The sequence below is a fragment of the Aspergillus terreus genome, genomic scaffold (assembly GCF_000149615.1).
Source record: "Aspergillus terreus NIH2624 scaffold_7 genomic scaffold, whole genome shotgun sequence".
In the NCBI taxonomy this organism is placed as follows: Eukaryota; Fungi; Ascomycota; class Eurotiomycetes; order Eurotiales; family Aspergillaceae; genus Aspergillus; species Aspergillus terreus.
Genome location: NT_165930.1, coordinates 560,145 through 581,333, shown reverse-complemented (window position 1 = coordinate 581,333; position 21,189 = coordinate 560,145). Strand labels below are relative to the sequence as shown.

At 56.3% G+C, this 21,189-nt stretch overlaps 6 protein-coding genes across 6 annotated transcripts; 3 read left to right on the top strand and 3 right to left on the bottom strand.

Annotated features, from left to right (window-relative positions):
* Nucleotides 1-5,807: 5,807 nt before the first annotated feature.
* ATEG_05134 (uncharacterized protein) lies at nucleotides 5,808-8,143 on the top strand (the record flags this gene model as incomplete). The annotated part of the gene is made up of 3 exons (XM_001214312.1): nucleotides 5,808-6,782; nucleotides 6,832-7,672; nucleotides 7,725-8,143. The coding sequence occupies 3 exons, from the start codon at nucleotides 5,808-5,810 to the stop codon at nucleotides 8,141-8,143; spliced, it is 2,235 nt and encodes a 744-aa protein (XP_001214312.1).
* Nucleotides 8,144-9,356: 1,213 nt separating this feature from the next.
* Nucleotides 9,357-10,256, top strand: ATEG_05133 (uncharacterized protein; the record flags this gene model as incomplete). Its single annotated transcript, XM_001214311.1, has 1 exon — nucleotides 9,357-10,256. One exon carries the CDS (start codon nucleotides 9,357-9,359, stop codon nucleotides 10,254-10,256), a length of 900 nt encoding a protein of 299 aa, XP_001214311.1.
* A 580-nt stretch (nucleotides 10,257-10,836) lies between these two features.
* Nucleotides 10,837-11,980, top strand: ATEG_05132 (putative MFS transporter; the record flags this gene model as incomplete). Its single annotated transcript, XM_001214310.1, has 5 exons — nucleotides 10,837-11,076; nucleotides 11,125-11,227; nucleotides 11,278-11,441; nucleotides 11,490-11,650; nucleotides 11,701-11,980. 5 exons carry the CDS (start codon nucleotides 10,837-10,839, stop codon nucleotides 11,978-11,980), a joined length of 948 nt encoding a protein of 315 aa, XP_001214310.1.
* A 797-nt stretch (nucleotides 11,981-12,777) lies between these two features.
* On the bottom strand, nucleotides 12,778-16,103 carry ATEG_05131 (glycoside hydrolase family 35 protein; the record flags this gene model as incomplete). The annotated part of the gene is made up of 5 exons (XM_001214309.1): nucleotides 12,778-13,588; nucleotides 13,644-13,731; nucleotides 13,909-14,208; nucleotides 14,257-15,253; nucleotides 15,303-16,103. The coding sequence occupies 5 exons, from the start codon at nucleotides 16,101-16,103 to the stop codon at nucleotides 12,778-12,780; spliced, it is 2,997 nt and encodes a 998-aa protein (XP_001214309.1).
* Nucleotides 16,104-17,040: 937 nt separating this feature from the next.
* On the bottom strand, nucleotides 17,041-18,669 carry ATEG_05130 (uncharacterized protein; the record flags this gene model as incomplete). Its single annotated transcript, XM_001214308.1, has 1 exon — nucleotides 17,041-18,669. The coding sequence occupies one exon, from the start codon at nucleotides 18,667-18,669 to the stop codon at nucleotides 17,041-17,043; it is 1,629 nt and encodes a 542-aa protein (XP_001214308.1).
* Nucleotides 18,670-19,634: 965 nt separating this feature from the next.
* Nucleotides 19,635-20,923, bottom strand: ATEG_05129 (uncharacterized protein; the record flags this gene model as incomplete). Its single annotated transcript, XM_001214307.1, has 2 exons — nucleotides 19,635-20,750; nucleotides 20,822-20,923. 2 exons carry the CDS (start codon nucleotides 20,921-20,923, stop codon nucleotides 19,635-19,637), a joined length of 1,218 nt encoding a protein of 405 aa, XP_001214307.1.
* Nucleotides 20,924-21,189: the final 266 nt, after the last annotated feature.

The window sequence follows — 21,189 nt, the reverse complement described above, 5'->3', positions numbered from 1 at the left end:
GTGTCGGTGGGACCGAAGAAGGTATCCCGCCTAGCATGGCGTTCTGTTACCAGACGTACCATGCGTGTATATCGAGCGTATCTGCGGAAGCGACTATAACAGCACGCACCATGAGGCTTATCAAGCGGCCAAGCGTCGACCCCTCGTCCGTGCCGTCCCGAGTATGAGGCGATATCAACCGCTCAACCCCGCTTGGTGGTTTCCGGTTGCAGCGACATGCAGGTAAGCACTGTACCTCTGCTTCTCCAGGCCGTGCGGTCATATGACCGATCCTGATTGAGAGCCGTGCAACTCCCAACTCCGGCCGGCAACCAGTCACTGCTCGGTCCTGTTCAGCTATTCCGTTTCCAACCAGACAGGGAATACACCTGCGTGGTGTCGGTGTTTCATATCGCAGCCGTGATGGATGGTTGATCGGAGAAAACAACGAGGGGTTGTCTGAATTAAACACATCTCCATCGCGGCTGCATGCGTCTTAGTCACTGTGAAATGGAACATCGATGCCACCACCATGCGGGGTAGATGTCCATCCGGGGAGATTGATGATGTCCCGTCCAACGGAATTGACTTTCTGACCTCTGTCAGGGGATTTCGAGCCTCCGGGAACTCTAACAGACTCCATCTTATGGATCGGAGTTGGGAATGAAGTAAGCAGAAGCCATCGCACAGATGTCTCCGTATGTACACATGGCTTCTATCCCCTGTACTCCGCAATTGGTTTCCCCGGATCAAGCTGCACGACGCGAATTTAGAGGATTCGTCCGAGCACAAGGATTGGGATTGGGATCATCCTTTTGTTGGATGGGGCGCGGACACCAAGACTTTTAGCCCGAAACCCCTTTCACCTCTTGCCCGGAGAGGGAAAGTGTCCTGGGAGCGATGGGATTTAATTCACCCTTGATCTCGCTTCTCGCGCGTCTGAGGGTAAGCTTTGTGGAATGTTGCCTGCGTCTGGGGTTCGTGGGTTGACCCCCTAGATCAGTTACTTACCTACTCCAGACCCCGGATTTCTTTCGGCGCCGTTTTCGGATCAAGCCCTGGTCACACCATGTCGTACTCCTGGTGGACTATGGTTTGCATGACGATTTGCTGGGTGACGGGGAATGTCAGTACTCCGTACAGGGGCTAAAAGCGATCTGACAGCCTCTCGTGTTCACGTCAAGATGAACCCCCCTTCGTCACGACTTCCAGCAAATAGGAGTGTCAAGGCAGCGGGTTTCTACCCTCTTGCCCCTTGGAGGCGTGTAGCTGTCAATCACCGTGGGGGCATACTCCAGCGTACCGTTTACGCACCACTGCAGAATGCGCTCCTTGATACGTTGCCCTTTGCTATCTGGAGAAGTAATTTCTTCCGCCGTGAGGCGCGGTACGGCGTCGAATGAAAGAGCATATGGTGACCCAGCTACTCCAGGGATACTGATGAAGATCTTGACATTGTTCGGAAGTTGGATCGCTTCTTATCCACATGGTGTCCAGTGTTCACTCGTCAGAGAGACTAACCCCAGTGGAACCATGGTAGATTGATGTCCGGCGGGCTCCGCACCGTATGATCATCTCTCCATCGTACATATTGTACTCCGTAATCAACGTGAAAATCCACGGAGTTACAGCCGTCTGGCCTGGGACCACCAGGTGGACTGTGTCGGTTTTACAGATATCTCTGTGGGCGGTTGGTTCTCCACTGGAATTGTGGGCAAGGAGGCTCGGCGTCTGGAGTCGCCGTCCATACATCAATTTCTGTATGCTCCTCGCTACGGACTGACCCTCTCGTTGGAATTTTCACTTCAAGGGATTAAAAGAGATTGAAAGAGGATGAGGGCTCTGGAGAGATGGGACGGTTGAGGAAGAATGTCCTCCATACTTGGTAGGAGCGCCGACCGCATTGATGAAGAACCACTATCGAACTGATAATGATTTCTTTGTTTTCGTGAACGGCCGACGGCGGAGCAGGAAAATCCATGGTCCATCGAATGATAGTCGTGGGTTGGCGATGGAGGGTCTGATATGCACCCGCCACTGTTGTCTGGCAGGTGAAATGACGCGGTAAGAGGGCCACGCCCGAATCAAATGCGAGGAACGCGACGTTTCTTGTCGATCGCGCGGGAACTCCTTACATGGATCTGCACCAAGCAGAACGACTCAAGGTCCAGAGGGATGGTGTTCGACCGTCCAGCGGTATGGGTATCGCACCTTGTACTATATAAATGTATGTATGTATGTATGTAAGATTGAGCTCGAAGTCAACGGTTCATGGAGGCTGGGATACCAGGCCAACGCCATTCAGATGTGCACTTATACTATTGTTGTCTCGGTCAGAAAGAAGCACGGTGGGTCGCAGATGAACTGCATGCGTCCAGCTAGGCTCCCGGTCTCTAGCGAGCTTCATCATCACACCATATGTTAGGCGTTAGGTAGCTAACCATTTGCCTGGATGTACGATGGTGTCCGGCTCACTTCACCCCCTCAAGAAGCTTCTCCGACTGGATGAACCGGTCTCATTCGCCCTCACCGACATGTCATCTTTCTGCGCCCAAGGCGTCGAAGTTCAGCGTCCACAGGGTCCGGTGGCGAGCCTATTGCGTCCTCCTCGCTTCGGGGTTCTACATCGAGGCGTCACCGGCGTATGTAAGCGAACGTGGCTGCAGCCAAGCATTCGACCGCTCTAAGAATATCTCGGGGTTGTTTCGTTATTACGCGGCCATTGCATGCCATCCAGAAAAGTTTCTTCAAAGGGAGATGGTCCCAGTGAAGATGATGGCGGGGTGTAGACGACCGTCACGGTGAGCTAGATAGCCAGGGAATGAAGAGGTATGAAGAGGTATGTGGTGGTTGAAGCCTACCAGTGCGGCGGGACACAGCACAGGACTACATCCATCATAATCCCAGTATACGGCAGACGCGCGTCCAGATCTCAACATCGCATCTCGACACGCCCTGTTGCGCCACGTTTACCCGTTCCCTCTCGGACATGTTGTTGCTTACGGATCCCAATAGCTCCTTGAAACCACTCGCGCAGCTGTCTCAACCTGCAGGCAGATTGAGAATCCCTGGAACGACGGCAATGGTGGCAGGGAGGAAGTCGACATTGGGATGGTTGACATCATACACACCGTGAATTAGTTAACTATGCATATCCAGAAGGCTGGAGACAGGTCCTCAGTCTGATTATTTGCTAGTTTGCTGCCACTTGAGGCGATCGGAAGGGCAAGGAGACACGCCGGACTGGTCCGTTCATGACCGCCTGGTGCTACGACACGGTGGACGACAGTCGATTAGGTTCGGTTTCGTGGAACGGCTGGATCCATGGAACCAGGGGGCGGGAATCTCCCACCGGGAGGTAGAGATTGGGATGCCCTGACTCAGGCCATGGGTGAGGCACGGCACCAACCGGGGACGACCAGAGGTAATTCGTGATCGGCAGTGAGGATGACGGGGGGATGAGGTCGTTTTCGTCTGTGTCCATGGAGGAGACGACGGCGATCCGGGGACTCGTTAAGAGGAATCATCAGGATCAAGCGCGAGAGCCGGGATCGGTATCTAGGGTTGCGCCCACGCACTCGGCAGATGAACCTTCCCTTCCCCGTATTTGATATTATTACCTACATAGTATATGTGATTAACTTTGCGTGTCAGAATAATTGGGACCGAGACTCGCTTCAGCCGGTCGCAGGGAGTTCGCTCGGTGCCTAGTACGTAGTAGTGGCTGCGACTAGTTCTCTCCAGGCCGAACTTCCGCGCGGTGGGTTTGGCTTCGCCTCGTTCCTCCAGGGTGGATGGCGTTACAGCTAAGAGTTTTAGTCACCGTGTGGTCGCAAATCAGCGTTCAATTTGCTCATTCGGCCAGATTGCTCGAGATCTCATGGCCTCGCAGTTGCCTGGGGATTAATCCAGCAGTGTAACGATCTTTTCTTTCTAAACCGAGGCGGCAGAGCGGATGGAGAGACTGTGATACTGCGAGTGTATTATACTTAGATCCTTAATATACTGACCGGAGGAGAGCCTCCACTGGCTCCGGTGGCCCCATAGAAGACCGTGTCAGTCAGCATGGCCGTGTTTTGCTCATAATATCAGCCGATGGAGTAGTGACTAACTACCTGGACTGGATAGATGATAAGGAGAACGGATCGTTCATAGCTCCATGAGTCCGGTCGGATGTAATTTACATGGTCTTTATCTCCATCGAGCGCGCTGGAACGCCCCAGAAGTGTCTTACCGAAGCCCGCGTGGTTGGCTGACTCTGGGGCGACCGATGAAGAAGAATTCCGATTTGTTTGGGACGGGGTTGGGGTTAATATAAGAATAGAACGTTATGAATCATTGTCTCTTCCGGATAATGCGAGTAATGAACGATGCTTTCACCCCCTTTCTGGTGTCTTCTCCGTACTAGTGGATGTACCTGGTACCCGTGTCCATAGGTATCGTCAATACCGCCAGTAGTCATGCTCAAGTCCCAGGTACCATTCACTACTAGGCACCTAGCTACATAGGTAGATAGATAGATAGGAGATATCCCGAATCGCATGGGAACATCGCCAGTGACTGTGCTTTGGCATGATTTGCAGCTGTGATAATAACCATTCAGACAATTGCGGGACCTGTTGATGTCCGTCTTTCATCGCAGTGAATAATGATGATAGTGATTGTTGTGCTCTGCCTCTCCGTCTGAATCCGCCCACCCCCTCGCTCTCTTGTGGATTTCTTCAACGCGGCCACAGAGAAAGGAAATCGCACAATATTATACACTGTAAAAGATTGATTCTTTTCTTCTATTCCGAAAGAAAATAATCCTGTTCTCTTTATTTTCTGATCGGTTCTCAATTTCTTACGGGAAAGTTAAAAACCACCTGGGTCGCGTCAGAAGAGAGACCGACTCCGCCTGTCAATCTCCCCTAAAAAAAAGTGAACTAACAATAATCACCTCCCTATTATTACCTCTTTCTCTTCGTCCTCTTTCCCTTCAACAACCCCTCTTACTCTCTCTCTCTCTCTCTCTCTCTCTCTCTCTCACTTTCTTCTCTTCCTCTCCCTCTCTCCTCATCTTCCTTTCATCTCTTCCCCAGTCCACTGAACGGCCCATCTTCTGCCCGTCCCCAGAAGATAAGGTGTCTGTCCAAAGGATCTGGTCTCCTTTTTCTTCCATCCTCCACCCCCTCCGTCCACCTTGCATTCTTCTGTCCTCTGGACTTGTTGATACTTTTTTTTGTCCCTTTCCCCCTTCTCTCCCCTGTCGCCTCATTTTTCCTTTCTTTTCATCTTATGTACATGGCTCGACCGTTTTAACAGCACTTGCCTTTTGGGAGCCTCGTGTTCCGGACGTTTTCGCTCGTCGCCAGCTCCTCCCCGCCCCTTTCCATCCTCGTCCGATTCGAGCCCTTCGTTTCTCTCGTCTTCGATAGCATTCGTTCTGCATTCTCCGAAGCGTCTCATTGTCTGTCATTGCATTTGTATAATCTATCGTGGGCATTTCTTAGAACAGGTACGCTTCTGTCGTTCCCCCTGAATGTGCCCCTGGACCGCCCATCTGTTGTGATTCGTCTCCCACGCATCACCCCCCATCGCTCAATCAGATGGCATCCCCTACGTGGTCGTCCTTGTACAATCTTTGCTGACCCAGATGTCGTACAGGATTTCCTCTGCTTTTCCTTTTGTTCTTCCCGACCTCTTCTCCTTCGACTGCCTCTCGACACTATCTCGATTTCCTCCCCTGAGTCCTGCGGATTCCAACCCATCCATTTCTCAATCTTGGAGACGTCGCCAGTGACGCGTCCGACCGTTTCCTACGCCCTCTGGTATCCGAGGAGAACACCATGGCTGCTTTGGTTCAGACGATTCCGCAACAAAGTGGCACGGTCTCGGTGCTTCAGACTCGTCCTTCGTCGTCCTCGGGCACATTCACCTCCTCCCAATCCTCCCCTCCCCAGACCTCCCGGAACATGTCCTGGAATACATACAACACGACGGGCAGCTCGGGCAGCTACAGGGTTGGCCACCCGGTTGTGGCCCCTTACGCGTTTACCAGCACCCCCAACCTCTCCAATTCGACCACCGCCTCGAATCGTCAGTCGTGGGCGGGGTCGTTGAGGCCGGCGAATCGCACCTCTTCGGCCCCCTCTGCTCCTCAGGTGTCGCTGGGCCCGAATTTCCCGGGAGCGAACTCACGTCATGTCCATAATCCTGCAGCTGGTTCTGTATCCACATCCTCCTCCGACTCTTCCCTCCAGTCCTACGTGTCTAAGGACGACACGGCCATTCCATCCAGGCAGCTTCGTAGCGAGCCTCCTCTCCGCCCTCTTTCGACCGCCAACCTCCCCTCTCCGTCCTCCCCCTCCTTCATGAACATATCATCTCCTACTGTGGCTCGCCCCTCCCCGGATCGGTATCGCCGAGGCGCTCGGAGGCCCGACAGTGTAGCTGGCACACCCTCGACGACCACGGGGCCTGGCTCTCCGCGCATGCAACCCGTCACGTCTCTCACAGACGAGCCGAAAGGCTCGGCCCCGGATGCATCTCGTAGCGCTGGTCACCATCGAGTCTCGAGTGCCGACGACACCTCGCGTGCGGAGAAGTCCCACCCCGAGCTCGCGAAGAGATATCGTCGCCGCAGTTGGGGAAACATCGACAACGCTGGTCTGATTAATATGCAACTCCATCTGCCGACCTCATCTCCGATTCCGACCACAGGAGGAAATGACTATTTTGATGAGAATGTTCGGCCACAGTCTGCCCAGTCCAACCGGGAATCTCCAGGCAGCCTTCACTCGGCCCACTCGTCGACTTCCTCCGTAAGTGATTGCCGTCTTTCCAGACCGTAAGTGTTCTGACAAAGTCCAGGTGCGTTCGACTGCACAAACAGATTCGGCATCTTCCCACAATAAAGCTCCTACAAGACCATCCCCCTTGTCGCAACCTGTCGCTGCAGATGCCTCGCCTCCAAAACAGCAACGCCAGCAAACAGATCGTAAAGAACCTCCTGCGGTAGCGGAGAGCGTCGCGTCTCAACGTCTAGCCGAAATCACCAAGAATGATCCGAAGAGACTCGGGAAATCCAGGCTGAGGAGGGCCTTCTCGTTTGGTAGTGCGTCAGAGCTCCTCAAGGCCTCGGCACAGACAAATGCGGGCAAGAGAGATGCCATCATGGCAGAAAAGGCGCGTAGAGAGATGCTAGAGGAGGAGTTGGGTCCCGAGCAGGCAGCCATTGCCGAACAGCAAGAAGCCAGCGGGCTGGGAGAGAGCATTTATTCTCACCACCAAGGGCGATTCTTCAATGCCTCCACCGATAATGTGTCAGTTTCGTCCACCGCATCCTCCGCCTCGATCATGCTTCGCAAGATGGGCAAAGGAATGAAGCGCTCAACTCGGTCCTTGGTTGGCTTGTTCCGCCCGAAGTCGGTGATCAGCACGTCGTCCAATGACGGTGTCGCAGTACAGCCGATGACACCGCAGTTGTCCGTGGTCAATGTCGAGGCAGAAAGGAAAAGCGTTTCCGTTAACGCAGACCCACAAGATCTCCCCCGCGGCGGCACGGTGTTCCCCAAGGTGGAATCCAAGAACCCCGATGCGCACGGCAACGAAGACGGAGCGTTCGACAGATCCCAATCGCGTAAAAGCATTGTGGGAGGGGATCGGGAACGGGCCGAGGTTCTTGCCGCTGTCCGAAAGGGCATCCTCAAGAGTATGTTTCCTGTATGCAGACATTTCCTCAACTGTTGACTGACTCGTTCTAGAAACCTATTCCGACTCGGCCAAGCCCACTGGCCCGAATAAACCGGCAAACGGTAACGACTCCCCGCATTCCAGCGCCCCCAGCACCCCAGAGGATCAGATGCGATCTGGTAATCGGCGATCTGATGCGGTTCGGATTGCTGGGGAGGACGACTACCTTACAGAGGGACGTCTGGCGGGTGGCGAGAGCAAGAGCGCGCCGATCAGCCCGCAAGCCGTGATGCCCAAGAGCCTCGTCTTCAGTCCTCGGATCCAGTTCCATGAAACCTGGCCGAGCGGGGAGTATGACCGCCGGGGCGACATCGCCACTTGCAATCGACTGACTCCTCTGCTCGCCCAGCAGATCAAGGAGGAGTTGAACAATTTCAAAATGGAGATGGAAGTTCACGAGACCTCGAAAATCTATACCCACTTCCTCTGATCCGTTGCATTTGGAACGGCGTTATTCATGGGCGATTCGACCGTTATTACTGTCCGGAGGACTGTTGGATCTTTGAACGACGCGGGTCCTCGCCTTGGTGCCTTGACTTGTAGTAGACTGCTTTTAGAGCGTTGTCTTGGCTGCTTCATCGTTTCTCTCGTCGGCTGTCTCCTGACTTTGCGCGGACCTGGTACTTTTCTCGTTTAATTTTTTTTTTTGCCCTTGCGTGTTCTGGGTGTTACGGCGAACCACATTTGAAGTTCTTCTCATTCCGTTCTAATGCGTCGCGACTCATGCGATATTCCCATCCGATGGAGCTAGATGGATCGAGTTTTGGAACCGTCCCTGCATGGGCCGCATGCCTGTTCATTTGGCGTCGATCTATTACACTTCATCTAAATCCCAGCCCGCTGATGTCTACGGGTTTCTGTTTCTAATCATTTTAGTGTCCTGCTTCTGTTGACCTTGCATACGAGCCATCCGGTCATTCCTGTCATTATGTTTCCTTTTGAGAGCGTGGCAATTGGGCAATCCTTCTCATAGTGTCATCATCGTCGTTTATTTCTTCGCGCTCCGGTCGTTTTGTGTGGTACATGGCTGTGACTCGCCGTCTGGACCGGGAGATTACCGGCCAGACCGATGAATACAATAGTTTCAAGGATGTTGTGTGCTGTAGACGATGTGAGCTGAAGGCTTATAAATCCTCTTGATAGACTGACTAGACTAGACTTGGATGGTGGTGACATGAAGTTGTCGACCTGCACTGGTCCTACCAGGTTAGGCGGGTGGACGGAGGACTTGCTTGATTGCAGGCAGTTGATATCAGGTAGGACCTGCCGAACAAAGAGCCTCAAGTCACCTTCACTTCATCCCACAGTATTGTATCCTCTGTTCAAAGAACCTACCCAGGGAGACATCCTGTATTTGTTTGTCTATGGTGGCTTGGTCTCTACGTCTCTCGAATACCTACAAGCTAGGCACTCTTTGAACCTGGATTCTACTCTTGAAGGTATGACTCCGATATCAAGAACGGCCGCAGAAGTGCCAGGGTACCTTCAATAGAATCCTTACCCTCTCACTTCTCCCTCTTCCCTCTCTTCTCTTCTCTTCTCTCACGACCTCCTACCCCTCTACTTCCATACTCTCTCCTTCACCATTGCACCAGCTCTATATCCTTTCAACTTCCCATCATCTCTCTCCGCTCTTACGAACCATGGCCAGAAAAAGAAAAGCCAGAAAGTTCGTCATAGAGTCAGACTCAGACACCAGTTCTACATTTGACTCTGACTCCCTCACCAATCTCTACAAGAAACGATCTCGCAATATGGGCGAAGCAGATTATCCGGGTACGATGCGTCTTTTCAAGCTTCCATACACACGACTGACCCAGCTAACTTCCTCACAAGATCCACCGGAATTCCGACCAGGTCACATCGTCAGATTCCTCCCAGAAAGATGCCGCATCATGATTGACCCTCCCGAGCTGGATTTCTGCGGCCCGGCGCCAGAGCCCATTCCCCAGTGGAAGACAATCTACGCACCAGTGGAACGAGTTGGAATGCTCGTCGACACCGATCCCAGCTGCGCTGACGACTCGGTCTACATGCGGCCGGCTGTGAGTGCCCCGTTCTACGAGTACATCGATGCGGAGGACAACATCATCGTGGACGGTAACTTTCGCTTCAACTCAAGGTTCCGCACGGAGCATGACCGGCTGACGCGGGCGCGCGATCTCATCGCAGAGTGGCAGCGGGGCCTTCAGCTCGAGTTGAAAGACTTCTCACACCGCATGCGGGACTGGCGCGTGGCGCGGCGCGCATGGGAACTGGACCTGGTGAGCCGTGAGTTTGAGCGGGGGAACTATGCAATTTTCTGTCATGGGTTCAGCGCAAAGGATCTTGCGGCGGCGAAGAAGCATGTTTCCCGGGAGAATAAGCGGGAGAGGAACTGGGAGATGGATACGTGTGAGGTGGGATTGCCGGGCTTCACTTGGGGGGGTACGCAGGGTCAGGCAGTGAATTCTTGGGGGATCTCGTTTGCGCAAGCGGGTGAATATCAGACGAAGTTGGCCAAGGGATTGAAAGAGCTGGGGAAGCAAATTCGGCAGCTGTGAATTGCAAGTTTCTATGGGCCCGATGCAGTATGAATCTTGGATCGGAGTTGCCCCGATCGTCCATCTGGCTGGAATCAACCACGGGGGAGATTGAATTTCTTGGCTCGAGGCTTGTCGGAGCTTGACTTGGACGGGATGGACATAGAGCAGCATGGCTTCATCGTGATGGTACATTAATAACTCTTCCACTTCATGGTCTGTAGTACTATCTCTACCTACCAAATGGCCAGTACTAGATACTCGAAGTCTAGAACGGATGGCAGTCACGGGATCTGCTCCCCCACGCGCAAACCCCACGGGGTTAACCGAAACCGGCAATTACTTCGACTTCATCTCGGCCTTTCTCCAGCTTTTTGCCATCTTTCTCTCTCCCTCCAGTCCCTTATTGGTACTGTCCCTCCGGCTGATGCCGTTCCAGAGTTGTTCCCCCGACTCCCCTGTTTCGCTCAAAAGGGACTGGGGCCCCGATAGGACTGGAGGTGCTTCGGTAGTTCTGTGCTCTTCTTCCTTGTGCTAACCCTTCTTTTCTTTGCGTCTGCCTTGCTTACTCCTCTCTTCCTTCACCCTACATACCTCAGGCATGTCGCCTCGGAACTCCGACGACTTCAAAAGTCACGTCGACAATGTCGAAATCGTGCCCGATGCCGTGGCCAATGCCAACAAGCCCAATCCAAAGAAGGAGGCTCCTCCATACGTCGCCAATCTCTCCCCTGAGGAACGGATCGAGGCGGAGAAGCGTCTGGTCCGCAAAATTGACATCCGTCTCCTCCCGATGATTATTATCATGTACATCATGAACTACCTCGACCGAAACAATATCGTATGTACCGCCTTGTCCTTCTCTGCTGTGGTTATTCATATTCGCTAGGCCAGTGCTCGGTTGGCTGGTCTGCCCGAGGACCTGGGATTGGTCAAGAATCAGTACCAGACCTGTGTTAGTATCTTGTTTGTCGGTTACTTGTTGATGCAAAGTAAGACGCCCTCCCCCGAATCTAAACGAGCATAGGCTGACTGACTGTAGTTCCCTCCAACCTGATGCTGAACAAATTCGGAAAACCCGCCATCTACCTCCCTTGCGCCATGATGCTTTGGGGTATTATTTCTACCTGTACCGCTGCGGCGCAGAATTTCGCTGGCCTCGTGGTGATTCGCTTTTTTCTCGGTTTCGTCGAAGCTGCCTACTTCGTATGTCTTGTTCACCGGGTGCCTACAACCGATCACTGACCTCCTTAGCCTGGATGTCTGTACTTCCTCAGTGCCTGGTACACACGGAAGGAACTCGGTTTCCGCACGGCGGCCCTCTACTCTGGGTCTCTGCTCTCCGGTGCCTTCTCGGGCCTGATTGCGGCCGGTATCACCGATAACATGGAGGGCGCCCGGGGTCTACGCGCATGGTACGACTACAGACCCGGTGTACATCCCTCAGTTTTGCTAACCGCACCAGGCGCTGGCTCTTCATAATCGAAGGAGCCATCACCATCGTGATCGCCGTTGTGTCAATCTTCGTCCTCCCGAACTTCCCACGCACGACGTCCTGGCTCTCGGAAGAAGAGAAGCAGCTCGCCGCGTGGCGTCTCGAGGAGGACATCGGCGAGGACGACTGGGTTGACAGCGAACAGCAGTCCTTCCTGCACGGCTGCAAGCTGGCCTTTACCGACATCAAAACCTGGATCTTGGTACGACACTCGTCACCTCGCCCACATCACTCACTGACCACCATCTAGATGCTCATGATCCTCTGCATCGTCTCCTCCGCCTCCGTAACCAACTTCTTCCCCACCGTCGTCGAGACCCTCAACTTCGGCAAGATCGAAACCCTCCTCCTCACCGCGCCCCCCTACGTGCTGGCCGTCATCTGCGCCTTCGCCAACGCATGGCATGCCGACCGCTCCGGCGAGCGCTACCTCCACGTCACCCTGCCGCTGTACATCGCCGTCGCCGCCTTCATCATCGCCGCCACCACCACCGCCGTCGCTCCGCGCTACCTCTCCATGATGCTCATGGTGCCTTCGCTCTACACGGGCTACGTCGTCGCTCTCGGCTGGATCTCCAACACCCTGCCGCGACCTGCGTCCAAGCGCGCCGCCGCCCTCGCCGGGATCAACTGTGTCAGCAACGCTAGCAGCATCTACGCTAGCTACATGTATCCGGACAGCGATGCCCCGCGTTTCAGTACGCCTCCCTCTTTCTGTACCTTGGATTCTACTGACCGATGTTCTAGTCACGGCTATGAGCGTCAACTGCTGCACGGCCTTTGTCGCCATCGTCTCCGCCACCGTGCTGCGCGTCCTCCTCGTCCGGCTGAACAAGAAGCTCGACCGCGGCGAGGGCATCACCGGCGGCGTGCCGGGCCAGGCGAGCTCGAGGGGATTCCGCTTTTTGGTCTAGACAGTACCTGCGTTTGGACGCACCTTCTACGAGTACACGATCCACGACACAGTCCGGAATCTACTTAGGAATCAAATCAAATCAAATCAATCAAATCCATGTTCATCACTTCTCTACAGAGTAAACGAGGTGTCTATGCATATTGCAACCTCTCCTCACTCCAGCCCGGCCTCAACGCCCCCTCCGCAGCAACCCGTACCGCATCCAACGAGCTATCCGCAACGTAGTTCACCCGCCAGTCCAGACTCATCTCCGCGCCGGCCTCGCTCTGCGCCCACACCGCCACGCCGATCGTATTCTCCCCGTCGTAGTCCAGCACCCCCGCCGGAACAGGGTACACGACCTGGTTCCCGATGTGCGGGTAGAACCGGCCGTACTGGTATCCGTTGACGAACAGCTGCGCGCGGTACGCGGTGGACGCGCCGGCAGGCGTGCCCAGCATGAACGAGATGGAAGCGTCGACGCCGCGCGGCAGGTGCAACGGAACCACGGCGCGGAAGAAGCGCACCGTTGCGCCGGTGACGGAGAGCGATACTTGCGCCCCCCTCGTGGTGGTGGAATTGTTGGCCGGCCAGTCGGCGTCGTCGAAGCCCGGGAGATGCCAGCCCATGCGTTCGGCGAACAGCCCGTCTTCGTTGTAGACCCCACGCACCGGGTCCAGGTCGGATTCGCCGCCTGCTGTGCCGGCCACGCGCCACTGCGTGAAGTTCGGGGCGGTGGAGGAGTCGGAGGGCGCGAGGAGGCGGGCGGCGAGGATGCCGCGCGGGTTCAGCGCGCCGGTGGTTTGGTCGTGGCCTGTGTCGTCGTGGATGACGAGGATGGTGTTGGTAGTGTTCTTGCGGAGGGTACCGGCTGGGAAGAGGAGGGTTTTGTTCGCCTGCGAGGTGGTGGCGGTGCCGAGGTGGGAGCCGAGGAAGTGGCCGTTGAGGTAGGCGGACCAGCCGCTGGGATATGGGTTAGTGGGTGTTGTAGGGGTGGGGGTGAGGAGTAGGGACGTACAAGGCGGCGCCGCCTTGGACGTTGAGGTAGACGCCGGATGCTGCGTCGGTGAAGGACCCGCGCCAGAGGCGGATGCCGTTGTGGAAGCCTGCGGAGTGAGTGTTAGTGGAGTGTGGATTGGGACGCGGGTGATGGTGGTACCGTATTCGTCTGCGTAGAGCACTGGGAGAGTGTCTGGCGTTCTGGGGTTCTGCGTGGTCATGTGGTTGGCGTCTACATGGGTGGTTAGTATGTAGCTTGAGGATAGGTGTAGCGGGATACGCACCAACCCAGGCGGGCCCCGAGTCGTCGTACGAGGGGAGCCGTTCGGGCAGACTGTCTTGCGACTTCCATTGGGCCGAGCTCAACGCCGGGAGCGACACGGCCGGTGGAGCAGCGAGCGACGCGGTGAGACTTCCGTACGATGACCTGGACGTCTTGATGCGCTTCCCATTCCAGGTGACTGTGTGCACCTTCTTGGACGCGAAAACTTCCAGCGCGGTCTCATTGGCTGAGTCGCCCCTCAGCGCGAGGGTCGACCCGGACAGACTCGCGGAGCGAACGAGGTATGGGCCTTGGACCAGGACTGACTTCTGTTAGCACATGTGGTATTGGGAGGGGAGAGGTATCTTACCAAGGTCCGTCTCCGGGGCGAACGGATCGTCCGTCAGCGGAGGAGCCCAGAACTTGTATGCAGCGGCGCGATCGAGAAGCACGACGCGCACCCCGTTGTTCAGCTGGAGCACGCTCATCCCTCCGGCCTGCGTGAAGTTCACAACGAGCACATCCTTCTTCCGCGTGAAGGTCGCATTGGAGCACTGCGGACAACGCTCTACTTTACCGGACTTGGCGCCCTTGACGGCAAACTCGCCCGACTCTCCGGTGGGAACCCAGAGGACGAGAGTAGCCTTCTTGTCCATCACCGCATGGGTGAGGACCTCCGCGGTGGAGTACAGCAACGTGTGGGAAGGTCCGAAGCGGAAATCCGTGACGATGATCTTCGATTGATGTCCGTTGAGACGGATGGAGCCCTTACTGGGGACAGTGAGCGCACCAGCAGAGGTGTTGACGTTCAGTCGGAACGATTCGTCCGTGCCGACAGTGCTGTCCGCATGGATGGTCACGTAGAAGGCGCCGTTGGTGACGGGGTTGCGCAGTTCGTAGGCAGCGACAGCCGGGTTGTTCGTGTAATGGGTGCCGTTTCCGATGCGGTCAGTCATGGTCAGGTCCGTGGCGCTGCGGGTGAAGAGTGCCAGGAGCTTGGTCTCGTAGTACTTGCTGCCGATGGAGCGGTCTTCGGAGATGGGCGAGGAGTAGTCGTAGCTGGTGGCCGTGACGGGAGCGGCGATGGCGCCCCAGTTCGTGCCTCCGTACAGCATATACAAACTCATAGCCGTCACCCGCTGCGCGATGTTCCACCGGTAGAAGAGATTCGCAAAGTCGACTCCCGTGTCCCCGGGACATCCACCCTCCGGTCCGGCCCAGGGGTTGTAGCTCCCACCCTGGAACTCAGGCATGAAGCCCGGCATGGTGGGCTGCACCTCCTGGAAGTAGTCGTAGTACTGCATCACCTTGTACGGCACGTATTCTCCATTGGTCGAGGTGCATTGGGTGACGTCGCAAGTCCAGCACTGCATAATTGTCAGTTGAAGAGACGTTGTATACGACGGTCGAGCTTACAGAAGGATAAGAATCCAGCCCGACAACGTCGACATTCCCCCCTGCATGGGACCAATCACTCCCCCAGGACTTGGTGTTCATGTTCGGGTCGTTCGCGGTCAAGGGCACGACGATGCCATTTTCGCGGGCACTCGCTTCCAGGAGCTCCATGTACGCAACAGCCGTCTGGTTGGGGTTCCGATCGACAGGATCGCCAATCCATTGCTGGCCGTACTCGTTCTCAATCTGATAGCAGAAGGTGTTGTGGCCGTCGGTGACCTGGTACTGGCTCGTGATTTCCGACATTTTGGCAAAGTACGGCTTCCACGCCGCGGTGTAACGTGCGTCGTCGTTCCGCAGACTGCCGTACGCACCGGTGGTCACCCACAGGGGGTAGCCGCCAGCGCTGGCCTCCGCATTGACGTAGGGCCCCGGCCGGACGATGATGTACATGCCCAGCTCTTTGGCAAGCTCGTAGATGGGAGTGATGTCGCGGGCGCCGGTCGAGAAATCCACGGTGTGATTATTGGGCGCATGGTAGCCCCAGCTGGAGTAGAAGGCGAACGCGGTGAACCCGGCGGCTTTGATCTTCTCCAGAATGTCGCGCCAGAGGCCTGGGACGGGAATGCGCCAGTAGTGGAATTCGCCGGAGAAGACGAAGATGCGCTGGCCGTGGACGTGGAAACTGTAGTGGTCCCATTGTACGACGGTGCTCAGACCGTTATCGTGGAGAGGCCATTCAGAATCGCTGTGGTTCTGGGCTGCGCTGAGGAGCCCTATACTCGCGAGGAGCAGGAACAGGAGCTGTGGGAAACGCGCCATGGCGCCGTCGCGAATTGACTTTCTGGACTGGAAGAACGGGGAGGGAGCGCATTGTGGGGGATGTAGCGAGCGACGACTGATTTATACTAATTACCCCCTGTTGCGCGAGAGCGCAGGCGATTCTGAACGCGGGCTCGAAAGCCCCGAAGGCAGAGAGGACATCCCGCCGGGGTTGGAGGTCTACCGCGGTGGAGCATTGGCATGGCGCCAGTTCCAAATGGGGGATGGCATTGGAGAGTGAGATGGGTATGGCAGGGATTCTCCTCCATTCAAGAGCGCGCACGGAAGAATTTCTCCGTCTCGACGAGCAGTCGTTGTTTAGTGTTGATGGCGTACTTAGAGAAGAAAGGAGGAGAGAAGTCGAGTGACCAGAAGAGCAGGGCACGTGCCTTGTAGCCCTGTACACCTACACTCTCTGAAAAAATATCGTTTATGCACTCGCTGACATTAAAACGCTGACCTGATTAACAATTAAGCTATAATGCATGTTCTAACCTCGTCATGCATCGCAGCATACAAATTCCACTTTTGAACGCCCGACGTCTCGAAATATATGTACACAACACCGCTCTATTCGAGGGTAAAAAGTAGCAACGAAGGAGGAAAACCCGACAGTTGCCGGCAGATCAATAATACATGCAACCATAAGCATATTATCGGCGGCTCCAATGATCCGGGTCTCCGCGGACTAGGGGCGCCCCGACGGGTCCCTAGATGACGCAGCGGATCGGGCGGAGCGTTCCCAGATGTCTCGGCGACGGGATGTTGACCGGGGATAGGTACGTAGAGGGTGGACTGCATGGATCGAACAGGCTAGGCAGCCGGAATCAGCGGATGACCGGCCATCCCAGTCTCGGACGACCCACAGATCCAGTAGGAGAGAAAGGGCAATCGACATTTGGATGCCCACCGCATCCATGTCGACCAGACCAATGGTTTAGGCAGTGCTATCCAGAACGCCGAACGGGTTCTTGCTCTTCGCACTGGGGGGATTAGCCGAGCTGGCAAAGTCGTCCTTGGTAGCCTTCTTGGCGCCCTTCTTCGACGAGACGGGAGAGAAACCCTGGTCCGATTCGGGCTCGCTGGTGGCCGCACGGGACTTCTGCTTGGACGCGGCGCGGGTGCGGATAGGCGAGTTCTCGACGGGGGCCTGCTGGGCTTTCTTGGCGGCCGACCGGCTGGGCTTGGACTTGCTCTGGGCTTCGTCCTCGGTCGCCTCACTGGTCTCCCCATTCACCTCGACGGACTTTTGGATTTCCCGGCTCACTCCCTTCAGGGCATCCAGTCCGGCCTTCTCGGCGGCATGCATGTGAGTCGGCTTCTGGGGGCCAGGGTCCTTGCGGTACAGGTACGAGCGGACGAAAAAGCGCACAAAGAGGTAGGTCAGGGGCAGGAGGTAGCTAACGTTGAGCCAGATGGCAAAGCCCTCGCCCGAGGTGTCCATGCACGTCACCATGGGACCGACGCGCGGGGGCTGGGCGGAGCCGACGCTGCCGGACGGAGCTCCCACATTTTCCGCGATGCCCTCAGCTCCCGCGGCGCGGAAGCCGAACTTCTTCAACCACGATTCCACGCCCGCCGAAGCGGTGGCGGCCGCGACGTTGGCCGAGGGAGCAGGGGTGGCCTGACTGGCGGGGAGAGTGTAGTAAACGAACAGGTAGGAAGCGGCCATGGTGGTGCCCACGAGGAACTGCGTAATCTGCATGGAGGTCAAGGAGCGCTTGATTACGGTGGGAACGCGGATGTGCACAGCGGTGAGGGTGTAGTACGTGTACATCATGGCGTGAATGCCCGAGTTGACCAGGGTGAAGATCCAGATGGGGGGCGCGATGTAGCGGATGCCGGCCCACATGCACATCATGGCGCCGGCATGGTGGTAGGTCTGCAGGGTGGAACTCTTCTTGCCCTTGGCCAGAATGATGGCCGTGTCCAGCACCTCGTAGAACTTGGAGAGGTAGAAGATCCATCCCAGGTAGGCGAGACCCTGGTTCCACATGCGACCGACGTCGCTGGGATCCGGCAGGCCCGCCTCGGTCAGCTTGAACTCGGGGGCGCGGATGACCCATTGGTCAACCAGGGGGTCGTACGTGGCGGCGTTTCCGTACCCGCGCGGGCCATTAATCTTGCAGAGGGCGTCGGTTACACCAATGAGACCGTTGGGGTCGTCCCGATCGGGCCATGAGTTGCGGAAAGCTTTCACCATGCCGGCGCAGGTCCAGGCGGAGTAGATGGCAAGGAAGACATTGTGGAGGATGACGAAAATCTTAAAGAGGCGGGTCTGGCTGAAGGCCCAGGGCTTGTAGCCGCGGCTCTTGTTGACGCGATTGAGCAAGACAACGGAGACGGCGTAGACACTGGCGATGGTGATGGGGACGCGCACATCGAGCAGCTGGGCGTAGAGATCGGGAGGGATGTTGAAGGGCTGGTCCCAGGTGGGTTCGTCAATGAGCGGCGCGGGCAACGGCGCCGGGAGTTCGTCCGGGGGGAATTTGAGCAGCGACGCGGGGGGCAGTCCGATGCGCAAGACCGCGGGCCCCGACGCGGTATTCAGGGGAAGATCGAACATATTTCTAGTATGTTGAGTCTATGGTGTGTATGGAATACTGGGGACTGACGTTAGCGATGGAGGCGGACTAGAAAAATTTCCCGGGGCGGAGGGAAAGAAACAATTGAAGACGGACAATTGAGTGGACGTACCTCGGACAGGATCTCCGATGGCGACAGTCACTGAGACGGATCCCACGGTGGTCCAGAAGAGGGCAGAGCAGCTGGAGAAATAGGTCGGGGGGAAGAGAAGGACGGAAAAAGAGGCCGCAGAAGGAGAGTAGTAGGAAGTGGACGATGGAGCAATGGGAGCTCCGGGCGAGGTGGATCCCCTCCGGCGCGCATTTTGTTGGGAACACCACCCTCGAAAACCTCGGCCCCAACACTTGTTGTTTCCGCCGGTCTGGTCTTGTCGGCTTGTGATGGTGTTCGCGCAGTCTCGTTATCTCGTCGATCGGGGCCCTTCAACAGGCTGCACGTCATCCGATCGGTTCATGATTGCGCTGCAGACAAAGACCAGCGGAGGGAAATGTTCTCACGTGGTGGATGGCTGTTGGATGCGATGATATCGCGATGATATCACCGCCTCAGCTTGGGGATGCGGTCTCCCCACCGTTTTCGCCATTGTTACTCTGGGGTGATCCGTACATGGGAATATCGGTGACATCTTTCGTTCTAACAAGTATGTATATTGTAGTAGGAGTATACATCGGGCACTTTCTCCTGAGTCATGGTGACGCCAGTCCCCCACGAGGCCGCTGGTTTGCCTGACACGGCAGACGCACGTGACTTCCTTCTCGAACCCCCGCAGAACCAGCAGACCCAGTCGATCTTACTAGTATATGATATGTGGTGATATAGGTACAAATAGTGTACTCCGCAACGATAGTAATGACAGTAATACATACACAGCTAATTCCACTCCTCCCCAATGCATCTACGCCAGGTAGACAGCTACAACAAAGATCGTCTGCCCCGTCAACCCGCTCAGCGAGGCTTCGTGTTCAACGGCACCGGCGGAGGCGCTGGTGAACTCGTATTATTGCTCACCGGCGTCGACCGTATGTCCGAGCGCTTGGGGGGCGGCGGTGGTGGCGCCTTCTTACGACCTCCCTCCGATCCAACGCTACTAGTAGTAGCCGTCCGACTCGGATGTGGGGGGATCGTTGGCCCACTCGACACCGGGCTGTGGGCTGACGGCGCTGACCTCCGATCGTCAATGAACGATCCGATGCGAGACCCCAGTCCGCTAATCTTCTGCTTTCCGGCATCGATCTTGTCGCCGTGCCGTTCGCGGAAATCATGGTACGCGGACGAGGCACTCTGCGTGGCAGAGGGTGACATTGACGAGGCCTGCTGAGACGTGTCTCCCCGAGCCGGCGGGGAAGGTGTCTGTGATGGGGCCGATGAGTTGGTTCGCAGCTGGGAGAACCTTGTCTGGAGTTCGTTCGCAGGAGGCTGTCCGGCGTAGCCGCTGCGGGTGGAGGTGGTGCCCGAAGAATGGTTCTGACTGCTCCCATTGCCAATGCCCAGCGCCGGAACAGACACGCCGGCCCGCGAGAGACTGGACGTAGCATTTTGATTCAGATATCCCTCCAGAGGCTGTTGTGAAGGCTGAGGTGAATATGCCGGGGGTGGGGTAGGCGCATGGGAAGACGGTGTAGAGTCGGTGCGGGCAGGCACCCGGGGTGGAATACTGGGTCGTGGTCGAGGGGAGTTGGCCGAGATGACGGACTCTGCAGGGGAGTTGATCCGCCGGACCGGGGGAGGGGGTAAAGTACTGGGATCGACCCCGGTTCGATTGGCACGGTAGGGGAGTGGTGGAGGGGCGGGTTTCTGAGCCTGCTCTTCCTGAGCCCGTTGGGCCTCCAACTCGGCCTGTTCCTGCTGGAGACGTTGGTGATGGATCTGCTCCTGAGACAGAGGGGCGCCGAGCCCTCTCCGATCCGGCGTCGTCTCGTTCGGAAGGGCGCCTGGGCCGTGATATTTGACATGTCTCGGAGGCGGACCAAATGAGGCGGGATCCTTGAGGGACGACAATGGGGCGGAAACATGTTCTTGCTTTTCGCTGTCTTTGTCGCGGCCTTTACCCATCCATCCGGCCTGTATAGTGAAAGGGTTAGACAATCATCTCCATCACCCTACCACCGCCGAACTGCAGGAGAGTAACGAACCACTTGATTGATGCCCTTGAAGTCACCCCGCCAGCTCTCCTTTCCTCCATCTCGGCTCTTGGGGTGCCAGCCCTCCTTCATCACCTTGCCAAAGCCACTCATGATCCCACAGTAGAAGGAGGCGTATCAACAAGCGAATCCTGCGCAAAGCCTCGGAGTTGGTGGGAGCGTGGAAGACAGACGTGATCACCGGCGATAAGATGCTTCCGGATTCTGTCTAGTCGGTCGGAACGCGTTATCTAATCGGCCGTCCATTCTGGGGTAGTCACGTGGTATATGGTCTTTAAGCCCTAATTCATCCTCTTTTCTCTTCATCTGAAGTACCAACTCATCAGATGCGACATAGCAATGTCTATACGAAAGACGTC